General features: G+C 35.9%; 2 protein-coding genes across 2 annotated transcripts in view; both read left to right on the forward strand.

Annotated features, from left to right (window-relative positions):
- Positions 1–1,467: 1,467 nt before the first annotated feature.
- On the forward strand, positions 1,468–3,098 carry Smp_094250 (serine/threonine kinase). Its single transcript, XM_018792478.1, has one exon. It carries the CDS (start codon positions 1,472–1,474, stop codon positions 2,924–2,926), a length of 1,455 nt encoding a protein of 484 aa, XP_018644405.1. The 5' UTR covers positions 1,468–1,471; the 3' UTR covers positions 2,927–3,098.
- Positions 3,099–10,950: 7,852 nt separating this feature from the next.
- Positions 10,951–12,763, forward strand: part of Smp_173790 (o-acyltransferase (membrane bound) domain containing protein, putative) — a gene marked incomplete at its 5' end in the record, with an annotated part of 8,173 nt that continues 6,360 nt past the window's right edge. The window contains 2 exons of the mRNA XM_018792479.1: positions 10,951–11,481; positions 11,725–12,027. Of these exons, the coding sequence (XP_018644406.1) occupies positions 10,951–11,481; positions 11,725–12,027 (834 nt within the window). The remainder of the gene's footprint in view (positions 11,482–11,724; positions 12,028–12,763) is intronic.

Genomic DNA, 12,763 nt, shown 5'->3' on the forward strand with positions numbered 1-12,763 from the left:
TTATTCAGTATAATGTTTAAACCTGAAAGGAAATCAAAATAGTTCGTTTCCAACGCTTAAGTTTAATTCTATTCTCTTCATTTAATGATATTCACCACTAAAATAGGATCATTCACACAAATAGAGTGAGAAAGGAGTCCAATCAAAGTAGAAGAAAATAAGTGAACGAGAATAATACAGGTGGTTTTCTAATGGGGTCATACCTCGATTTCCTGACCTAGAAGTCTCGTCTACAATTTTGTTTATTTAAACACATAAATATTGGTACAAAGGGGCACCAGATATATATGCGCCGCACAAATTTCATTCGATTTGTGCGAGGGCTGTAATACTGCTCAGGTGCCCAAACTGAAGCAGGTGGTTTTCTTAGGGAGCCACACCCCGAGCCTTTGACCGAAAGATCTGATCCACAAGGCAGTGGAGCATCGTGAGGAGATGCAGTCCCATGGTAACCGGTGACCAACGATTGGTTCATACGCCATTTGTTCCTTCAGGATACTGGAGCCCATGTGCACCATTGGTTTGGAATCAGGGTTTTCCAACTCCCCTAGGTGGACTCGCCTTGTCCACCAACCCGGTTAAAGCGCCAGAGATTCGCTTTTCGTCCTCTCAATTTGGTAAACAACACATCTGCCCCGAGAAGGCAGTGAGTAGGACTTCCCTGGCAGAGGCTATATACGCGTGACCATGTGAGAGCATTTGGATAGGGAGAGTGGACTCTCCCCACTCTCGGCTATACCTAGACATTTGGGGGCAATCATCATCTACAAGGTAGTAGAGAAACTTAAGCGAATGTCGTCTTATTATATCCACTGATAAAAAATGGGGCCATAGACTTTTCGTTATCTCAGGATCTTGGAGTTCATATGAACCGTTTAGTTGGAATCATGGTGTTCTAACACCCTCCCTATCCCTCAGCTTGGCTTAAGGAGCGAACATTCGCTTTTTGTGCCTTCATTTCCGTAAACAACGAAGGTAGTGAGTAGGATTTCCTTGATGGTCTGTAAATGTTTATGAGAGCATTCCGGGATGAGAAGCAGGCTCCCTCACCTTTGTCCGTAACGGGGTGTTGGGGAGCGCTCGGTTAAAAAAAGACGTTGATCACTTTACGTATTCCTTAACCACTATTGATTTATCTTGTAGAACTTGCAATATTAAACTTCACAAGTTTCACTATCCAAAAATGTTATCACCTAGTGGATCACATAGAGTCGTACCGCTTAAATAAGTTGTTTCCCTCTTACCACTAGTCGGACAGGCTCTTATGGAATGACAAGTTGGAAGCATGTTCATTTATCCTCTTTAAACTTAAAGTTATCTTGAGTTATTAGTTCACCAGTAAAAATCAATCAGATCGGTAAATTCTTAAATATAAATATTTCTGTGTTATATTGCAGTTCATATGTTTTTTACCAAGCTTACATGGTTGCTCCTGTTACGTATACTTAAGGTATTTAATTTTTGTAGGGCCATGTCAGCTGATAGTCTTAACTCAATAACTCGACCTATCCCCAAACCATCTGATTTTAAATTTGGTAAAGAGATTGGACAAGGTACTTTCTCAACTGTTTATATTGTCCAAGAAATTTCAACAAGTTCAGAATTCGCTATGAAGGTCGTTGATAAACAGCGTGTTTGGCGTTACAAGGCTGTGGATTCTGTACTGATGGAGAAAGAAGTACTTAAACGTACAAATCATATTTTCATCATTCATTTACATTGCACGTTCCAGGACTCTACTAGGTTATTTTATCTTCTTGAATATGCAAGATGTGGAGAACTATTGTCATACCTTACTTATTTTACGTCCTTGAGTGTTCACTGTACTCGCTTCTATGCTGCAGAAATCCTTACAGCCCTAGATTATTTACATTCAATGAGTATAGTCCATCGAGACCTGAAGCCAGAAAATGTTTTATTAACTGATAAAATGCACATCAAGCTGGCCGATTTTGGATCAGCTGTTATACTAAACTCTCCAAATATTAAAGCACCTAGCTTTACTGGAACTCCAGAATACGTTAGTCCTGAAATGCTTTCTCGTATTTCTAGACAAAGCGATAGTACTCCAAATAGTGAAAGCTCTCAGGATCTTACTTATCTAATGGATTTTTGGGCATTTGGATGTATCATTTATCAGTTGATTTCTGGATCCCCCCCGTTCCGAAAAGGTGGTCCTGTCCATGAATATGAAACATTTCAGAAAATTTTAAGCTTATCTTATACATTTGCCCCAAATTTTGATCCGATTGCAAAAGATTTAGTGGAAAAACTACTTGTAATTAGTCCCAGTGAACGCCTTGGTAGTCCTTCCTGTGGTGGGTCCATATCTGTTCGTCAACATATGTTTTTCTCTGAAATTAAATGGGATATCTTGCCGTACCAAGAACCTCCTTTACTAGTTCCAAACTTGGAACCAATTGCTCCTGAGGGTTGGGATAATCTGCCAGTTGGTTTTAACGAAGCAGAGAAATATCACTTGTCGCGTGAACTCGGTTTGTCTCCCTCTCAAATAACTGAAGATGATCGTATTCGTTTATTAAATGCACAAGGAAAACATAATCCTTTCAATCGTTTCGTTCGCGGTCGTTTAATTTTAAAACAAGGTATATTGTTTAAGCGTCGAGGATTATTCGCAAGAAAGCGGATGTTTTTACTAACGGAAGGACCCCATCTCTTTTATATCGATGTTGAAAATATGACACTTAAAGGAGAAGTTGGATGGTCCGATTCGTTAACTGTTGAATTGAGAAGTAACAAATTATTTTTTATCCATGTTCCAAATAAAACATATTATTTAGAAGACCCTTCTGGTCATGCTGACGATTGGGTAAAACAAATAACATCCGTCAAATCGCGATATTTTAAAGATACTCAAACTTTATGTTCAAGTGATCCGAGTACTTCGATCCACTTAGGCATTTAATTCCATGAAACTCTTTAGACAAACGACTTATTTTTCTATTCAGTTAGGAATGTGGAAATAAAAAATTGTTTATTTTGTGTTAAAAATCGTTTTAAAATGTGTACACTAAATTGTTATTTAGTGTTACAGACTTTAATCAGTTTTGTACAGTCAGAATTTACGTATATATATTAACTTACTGCTTTTTCATTTTTATCTCGTTCAAATTGTCTGTTGCTTGCCTGATATTTTATTATACGTGTGAATTTATCTTTTCTAATGTTTAACGCGTCGATTATATAAATGGTTATCAATTTTTACATAAACTAACCAAAGTTACGTATATAGAAATTGTCATTTGGTACACTTAATTTTTAAGCTTGATGATACGAGAGTGCAATGTACTATACTGTGTTTATTATTAATCGTTAAACATTGATCTAGAAGAAAGAAAAAAGGCCACTATTTGGAATTGGTGTGAATCATTTAGATATAACTAACGCCCCTGTTACAAAGATCGTCTCTAATCTGTTAGAGAATTTCATTTAATGGAACATAATGATATATAGCGCTTAGATGAACGAACTCGATCAATCGCGAAAATATCTTTTCACTGTACAATCACTTTTGTAATGTGCATTAACAAAATATTCCATGCATACCAATTTCATGTACTGCCACTTTTTTCATAATAATCCGATATGCGTATATGCATTTTATTTGCTTTCTCATATTAAATTGTTCATATTCCTTTTTTTACCAAGAAGATATTTTACAGACATAATGTCTGCTCCTCCAGCTAATCATTTAGTTGTTTACATTTATCATTCAGATCTTAAGTAGGTGTATATATATATATATATATATATATATATATATATATATATATATATATATATAACTACATTCGTCTTACGTTGTTAATTGTCAATTTCCTAGCCCTAGCCGACTTGTTCAAACTATTTCAAGTTTATAGGAACAACCTTTGATTCATGAAGAAATGGTATCGACTACACTCAAATGTAAAAATGATGCTTGAGTGTTGCCGACAACAAATACATCTCTCAGTATATTCAATGGCATGATTTCACCTATGAATGTTTGGTCAGGTAGGGACAGGTATCTACCTCACTACAATGGGAGGTGGTAGCGCAATTTCGTGGATTGGTTGAGGTTAGACATTAACACCATTGGATCCTGGTCCAATGGTCTAGAGGCTAGGCGTTCTCACGCGAGACTGAAGACTCTGCGTTCGAATCCTGCTAGCGGCATCGTGAATGCGCACTGCTGAGGAGTCCCACAATAGGACAAATCAGCCGTCCAATGCTTCTAGGTTTTCAGTGGTAGTCTGATATCAATCGGTTCATGATCTCAATCATGATCAGTTTGTATATGGTACTAGATATAACTTTCTTTGTCAATCTTTGAGGAACAATCTACCTAGAACACTCGAACAGTGCAGTTTTCTACCTAATGAACAAATCAAGTGTCTCCAAGTTGAAAAATTTCATTCAGGATCAGTGTGAATTGATGCTTAGTTTCACTGTAGGAACTAAAGAAATCTAACACTTCCATCTTTATTTATCTCTCTGGTCATGCATGTAGAAATGTTTTCTATGATTATGCTACAAGCTAATTATCCTCCTGTTTATTGACGGACGTGTATGGAAAGCATCAGTGAGATCTAGTAATACCTTACAGTTTTAAAACACACTTAGACTGCTGACGTATATTCATGTTTTTGAAACATTGCTAGTTTATGATGGTGTTCTAGCACAAAATATGTGGTAGAGATGGAAAACGACGGTGGTCTATGAATCATTGTTGACTGATGTGATTGTTATAGTTATGATATTTGAATGCTCTTTTTCGATTTTTCCCCCATCACTTAACAATACTTTTTTTTCAAAAACTTGGTGGTACCTACCCAGCGCTGCCCTAGATAGTTTGACGATGTATCATAAACAAACGTTTTACAACTAGCTAGCCTCTTAAAGAAGAACACTTATGTTTACGGAGTCCCGATATTACTGGAAATGCATTGGGTTCTGTTCGAATTACGTGAGTGGTTTACACTCTCCGATTTCTCTGACTGTGGAAACATATTCCTCGTTGATTGATCGACCTGAGGACGTGAATTTGAAGCCTGAGAAACAGCCGCCTCACGACTTTCGTGAGTAGTTTTGGATGTATTGGCTCCATACTTTTCAGACCTTTTGTCCGATAACGGAAATCCATGTGCTATTTTAATTGCTGAATTTTCCTTTCTCCACTTCCGTGGGAAAGCAACATCTTTGGAGATAGTGGCTTATTCACAAGAAACACCTCGCTATGTCATCGTACCCCTAACACACTCACCAGTACAAGTTCACCATCGAACTCTAAGTTTGGTGCTTTCAGTCTTCACAATCTCCAGCCAATCTGTCTAACCTGATAAGACCTCAAGAGGTGAATATTCGACTTAGCATAGCTCGATTAAGTCGTTATGATAATCAAACGTCAAGGTAGTAGCTTTTTAACCAGTTTTCCGTAAACAAAAAAGCGAAAGCGAATGTCCGGTGCTTTAACCGGGTTGGTGGACAAGGCGAGTCCACCTAGGGGAGTTGGAAAACCCTGATTCAAAACCAATGGTGCACATGGGCTCCAGTATCCTGAAGGAACAAATGGCATACGAATCAATCGTCGATCACCGGTTACCATGGGACTGCATCTCCTCACGATGCTCCACTGCCTTGTGGATCAGATCTTTCGGTCAAAGGCTCCGGGTGTGGGCCCCTAAGAAAACCACCTGCTTCAGTTTGGGCACCTGAGCAGTATCACAGCCCTCGCACAAATCGAATGAGATTTGTATGGCGCATATGTATCTGGTGCTTCCTTGTACCAATATTTATGTGTTTAAATAAATAAATAACCAGTTTTCCAGTAGTCATATCAGATTAAGTTTTCTTCCTGGTGTGCATGGGAGAATGATAATGATTGCTTGTTTGCTTAGTCAGACTAGCAGATAGTCTGATTGGTTCTGGATGAGATATATTCTCCTACCCTTATTATTATTGTGGTTATTGTCGGTTTTTGGTGTGGAAATATACTTATGTTCTGGTCAGGCTAGTCACGCTCTTGATCTGAGTTGTGTTGAAGTCCTGTAGAGTAGACACTGGGAGGGAATCTAGTGCAGATATTCGTCTAAGGCAAATTGGCGCCCTATTCATGTAGACGAGGAAAACAACGTTATAGCACTTCTAATACTAACCATAGTTTACACTGATAAAACAAATCTCCTTGAACAACCTAAGGCAAATAAACAGGCGTCCATTAGTAGTATATCTGTTCAGTTCGTCACATTTTAAAATGATACTGAGAATACAACACTCAAAAAGAGATACTAAAATAAAACAAATAATGTTAGCTTATACGAATATTCGTCAAGGTTAGAACGAATAGTTTGACAATAATTGGGCGCCGAGTATAGAGAATTCATTATATGTGAAAAAATTATAATTGAAATAGTCTCAGCGATTGAAATATAAATAATTCCAACGTTTCGTCCAGCTAACTTGCCTGGACTTCTTCAGGGAAATAATCAAAATCATCAAAGAAATATATAGTGTTTTTTAACAATCATATCAAAATCTCTACTACTTTTTAATCCAATCATATTTGGATGTCGAAGTTATTGTAAACAGGATTATATGAATCATAGTAGAAAGCATGAGTCAATTGAAGCTAGACCACCATGGAAAACCTGGAAAAATACTAAATCTCCACAAAACCCCTTCTGATAATATGAATCAGTTGAATGAGAACCAAGTGAAAAGTTCAACGATGTAAAATAAAAGGAGACTGCATAAATTGTGTGTATGTATGTATGTGTAAGATGAGTTATTAATGAATAATATTCAGTGTTGATATGTTTCTATGTGAAGTAAAAATAAGAATAAAAGTGCAAAAATGAATCGTCGAAATTGCAAATAAAATGAGAATCATCAAGTACATAATTGTAATGCTAAACATAACTCATATTGATTTCAGTCATAATAACGGTTCATGTGAAGTAAACAGGTTGAATAAAAGAAGAGGTCAAATTACTTGTTGATGAATATTTGCCGAATAGTAGCTAGCTGAATACCATCCTTTCTGTTTAGGCTGTTCTTATTCGCCCATATATACAGCGCTTCTGCTGTCAATCTTTCTTTATGAGTGTTAAATCCTTTCTGAAGTATTTTGGCCCCTTCAAAATTAATCATGTGTCCCGTTTCCAACGCATGTAACGCTATTGCAGACTTATTCTCAAGTTTCCTTAAGTCAACCGAAGTTTTGGGAACATTTTTTAAACATTGTTTGTGTTCCTTCAACCTTACCTTCAATTGTCTGGATGTTTCTCCAATATAAGCCGCATTACAATCATGACAATTGATCTCATAGACAATATTTTGATGTTCTTCCTTTGGTAACATATCCTTAACCTTCACCAATGACGATCTTATAGTGTCACATGTTCTAAAATACACTCATATCATGCTTGTTTAAGATCCGTTTGATTTCTTCCTATGTTTCACTACGGTATGGTATGACTACAGTGGACTTCTAATCTTTCTGTACACATTGTAGTTTAGCTTTTCTTTCCTTTCTAACAATCTTCTTTAAAAACTCTTTTGGGTAGTTGTTATCCCTAAGTGTAGATAAAATCCTATTCAATTCATATTGTTGGTCTTCCTTATCTGTAACAAGCTTAAGACTTCTGTTAATTAAATTTTTAACAACCGTGACTTTCGCACATAAAGCATGAGCCGAATCAAAATCTAAGTATCTCTCTGAATGTGTTGATTTTCTGAAAACATTTATTTTCAACTTCCTATTATTAAGTCTTCGCTCAACCATACAGTTGAGAAATGCCAGTTTGTGGTCAACAGACTCTATTTCCTTCGTTAGATTAATCTGTTCCGAAATGTTGTTCACATTTGCAAACAATTCTTTCAAATAGTCCTGTTTAATGATAACAAAAATGTCATCTACATACCGTAGCCAGACCTTTGGTGGACAAACACTTCTTGCGATTGCACTAGTTTCGAGTGAATGCATGAATAAATTCGCAACAATCGGAGAAACTGGTGAACCAATAGCTATACCTTCTTTTTGTCTGTATAGATCTCCTCGAAATATGAATAAGGTGGATCTTAAACATAGTTCCAAACATTTGATAAACTCAGATGGATCTAACGGGCAACGTAAATTTAAATCCAAATCAGATTCTAAACAAGCATAAATAATATCCAACGCCCTGTTGATAGGTACGTTAGTAAATAAGGAAGAAACATCAAAACTTGCCATTACTTCATCCTCTTCTATGTCGATAGTATCAATAATATTTTTAAATCCCATAGAGTTTTTAATTCCATGATTAATCAGTTTTTCATACGGTTTTAGTATCCTAGCTAAGTATTCCGCTAGGTTGTAAGTCGGTGAATTTGTGAAATCGACCACTGGTCTTAGTGGAGTACTATCCTTATGAATCTTCGGGAGTCCATAGAATCTACAAGGGTTACAACTTTTTGGATTTAGCATAAACCATAATGGCGTTCCGAGCTTGACCTTTAACGAATGTAAGATTTTACTTGTTTCCGCCTTAAGTTTATTGAGCGTCGTTCTGCATTTTGCATCTTTGATTAGTTCATACGGTCCCTCTTGTAGATGTTCCTTGGCTTATCTCTCGTAGTCAATTTTGTTCATAATGACTGTAGTGTTACCTTTATCTGCTTTTGTAATGATAATTGTCTTATCATTTCTCAGTTGCTTTAATGCATGTAACTCATTTTTAGTCATATTAGATTTTTGTGATTTTTGACGTAATAACGCGGACATTATCTTATTCCTCAATTCATTCGCTGTTTCATTAGGAAGTATATTCAATGCTGGTTCAATTGCTGGTATAATATTGAAAGGCGATAATTGTGGTCTATTTATATTGAAATTGAGACCCTTTTTAAGTAATGGAATTTCATGGGAGTTGAGAATTCTATCAGATAAATTAACTAACACTTTGTTAATATCTACTGTGTTCGATTTATCTCTAGTTTGTTTAACTTTGCTGCTTGACGCATGTTTCAACATTTTTTCGAACTTTCTAATCTGTCGTAGTTTTGATGATAAAACTGTTCTCTGAGTTTGAAAAATTCATTTATATTAGATCTTATTTCTTTCGGTGTGATAACTGACAGAATTTCATCGATATTCTTTACCCTTGAACGTAGTGACTCCAAATTCATAGTGGCTATGTGAATACTGTGAATAATGTTAGCATTTAATAACAAGCTAATGAAATGAATGAATATTTTGTTCAGTGTGCAAGACCGTCCCAATGTATCTTGGTTTTGAGTTATCCAGCACATGGTGTTGAACATTATGTTAATTCGCGTTAGGGAAAGTATCTCCATATATAACAAACTAGCAGGATACATTGTTATCGATTACTATTGTCATTTTTCGGTCTCCGATAATCTCGAATAATTTTTACTGAGGCCATTATTAGCGATTGATAGCATTTTATTGTATTCAACATTTAAAGATACTATATATCTATTAGCTGTATGTACTACTTATTGTTTCATCCTAAGTGCGAACTCGATCACAAATCATTTACATAGCCAAAATTCAAGCGCTTAACAATTCGCTGCATGTTTTCTCCGTGAAAGTGGCATAATTCAGACGTCTGGTATCAATCGTTATTAGTCAGCCTTTCAATTCAGTTTTGGATAAAGTAAATAACAAATTATCGAATTAGGCTGAAATTTATACACTAAAAAACTAATCATTTTTCCATGAATTTATGACTAAATATGTTGGATGGATGCAAATGAATTTCTTCAAACTTTATTCTTACGGAAATATGCTCCAATAGAAAGAACCATATAAACATGATTTCCAAATGATATTATACTAACCATACAGTTGTAGTTATGATGGTTTATCTTGTCTTTTTTTTCACATTCACTGCCAGAATCTGTGACTACCTCTATTCAGTTGACCTCCCATAATGCCTATCCAGCACATTATTTAGGTTTTAGTTTTCAACCACTCTCTGGGTTTATAGTTTGAAACCAACTTTGACAATATAAACATGCTAAATTCAAGTTGGTAAGTACACACTTGAGAGGTGACTTAATTATTATTCATTATTTCTTATAAGTACCATCAGTGAAAGTCTCTCAGTTTGCTGCATCTAAAAATTTTGGAACTCATAGCTTAACAAACCTGATAGTTGAGGTGTTTAAAAAACAATTATTCTTAACCGTACTCACTAAACTGATGTACTTCTCTTGAAACTGTTGTGAGCTATTCTTTTTCATGAATATGATACTAGAAGTTTTGATCTTTATTTCTATCTCTAATATCGCCACTGAGCTGCAATTAATGGTTAAGAGGTTGGATCTTAAGCCTCCACCTAATTCGGTTTGGGCAACCGGGTGTCATTAGCTTTCACATTGCAAACGTGGTTCATATCTAACTACCTGCTGAATGGATTTATTTAACCAAATTTAATACGAATACCCATTTTTGGCTGAATATTATCGTCTTTCTACTCTATTTAAAGCTGTATTTACCACGAAATTTTTTGGGTAAAAAATAGTTATGCACGTTCTGTGTGTAAACACTTCTAGATATCTCACTTCAATTAAAGACTAAAAGTTTTTCACAATCTTCAATGAGTTAATGATGCATCGGAATCACTAAATTTGTATTTGATAATGAGATCCTATCTATTATAAAGTCAGTTATTTAATGATATATGACTTTTAGTAACACTTAAATTCAACCTTAAATTCTACTATTTCGTTTACCTTGATGTATAGACTTTTCTTATGTTTACTTGTTTTATAACACTTGGATACTAGTTTTTATCTTCATCTATGCAATGGTTCGCTTTTTTCTCTTTTCTCTGATCTCAAGTTCTAGTCGTTAATTTACCAACATCATCGTCAACATTATTGTTATTATCTCCACTTTTGTTATGCGTGATTAAAGCCAATCAAGAACTATAAATCTCCGTTATGAAATTCACCTCATTGGCAAATTTCAATAAGGTTTTCATGGGTCTTGATGTTCTCCCATTAGAAAATGGTCAACCGATTCGTGGTGGATTCTACAAAAGTTCACAAATTTTTATCCCACTCGCTAAATTTATGAATGTTCCATTAGATCAAATTAACTATGTCGTTAGTGGAGTGATTAGTATCGGTCTGGGTCAACTGATGCGACGCCGGTTATCACCTCAGAAATACTCCCCACGAATTCGTGCACTTTTTGAAACTTTATTTGGTCTGTTGTTATTGTCATTTTGTTTTGGTAATCAATTGCGTGTATTATTGATACAATCAAGTATTGCTTATCTATTCATGATGTGTCTACCTAGTAATCATTTTATGGCTGTACTAGTGACTATCTGGTCGTTATTTTACCTTACATTAGTACATGTTTGTCGATTGAAGTATGATTATGGGGGATATACACTGGATATTTCTGGACCAGTAATGGTACAAACTCAACGTTTATCTAGTTTAGCTTTTAATCTTGTCGATGGTGTATCAACGCGTAAAATCTCTGGTCCATATTATTGTAAATCACAACAACAAAATAATTGTCCCATCAATGAAATAATCAATCGTGATGAAACCGTGGGACAATGCCCACCTTGTCGCAGACGGGACACATTCACTGAACTTGATACAACACCAATGATAATGACTTCGGAATTAAACCCAAACACTATTCATTATCATGCGCCAAATCGTCGTAAATCAAAGCAAATTGCTACTGCTATTGAGTCGGACAGTCATTCTGTCATGATGAATATCCCTACAAGTCATAAATTACATGCTGTTGAAAAGGTTCCAGATCCGATTATATTTTTTGCATACATGCTTTATTTTCATGGTGTATTTGTTGGACCTTTCACTTTTTTTTCCGAATATATGGATTATCTTAAAGGTTACACGAGCAGAGAATTACCTCCAATCAATATGCGTTATTTAATCACTTTATTTCTACGTACAGTAGCTTCGGGCCTATCAGCTGCCTATTTATGTCCTTATTTCCCGTTTGAATTTGTTTTAACTGAGCCGTTTACAGTAAGTTCTATTTATAGTTGACTGAATAAAATATTTGTTGAAATCACGAGCTGACCCAAGTTAAACAACCACTGAACACGTGGAAGCACTGGACTGGTATTTCGTTCTAGTAGGGAGTTCCAAAATAATTAATTGGAAATGAAACACTCCAGTCAGCGTTGAAAAGAGGCTTTCCAGAAACAATTGGAAAGGGAGGAGTTACGTTTCTGATAAGATATTTACCTGTACTGCTATTATATGTAGTATAGACCCAGAAACGTCCAAAAGCCTGATGCCATGTGTTAATAAATACCCTCGTTTTTCTGTACATGAACTAACCTTGGATTGAAGAGTCCTTTTAGCACCTTGCGCTTTTTCTCTTGTGTTCAAGTTACCGTGTAGATAATTCTAGAGCTTATTAGAAATGTCTAGGAAATCGGATCGAGCGTTTATTTCCCTAACGTTTCACAACACTTTGGTTGTTATCATTCTCAACGCCGCAACTGGTACTCGAACACAGGCAATTCGTTCTCGTGCGAGAGCTCTCTACTTCCAGTGGTGTAAAACTTAAACATCAATCAATACACAATTTTGCTAGAAAATTCTCCATTAGCTTCGGTGAATAGCTTCCCCACAGCCGAAGCCATTGAACTTTACTGATCATGTCTTCTCACGACAACCGTGGAAATCCAACCTTGCTAGCAGAGGTTTAGATGTCAAGCGTTCACACGCAAAACCGAAAGTCCTTGTTCCGATT

Source organism: Schistosoma mansoni (genome assembly GCF_000237925.1).
Source record: "Schistosoma mansoni, WGS project CABG00000000 data, supercontig 0269, strain Puerto Rico, whole genome shotgun sequence".
Classification (NCBI taxonomy): domain Eukaryota; kingdom Metazoa; phylum Platyhelminthes; class Trematoda; order Strigeidida; family Schistosomatidae; genus Schistosoma; species Schistosoma mansoni.

Coding starts and splice junctions, on each gene's coding strand:
- Smp_094250 (XM_018792478.1), top strand. CDS start 1,472: ATGTCAGCTGATAGTCTTAACTCAATAACTCGACCTATCCCCAAACCA.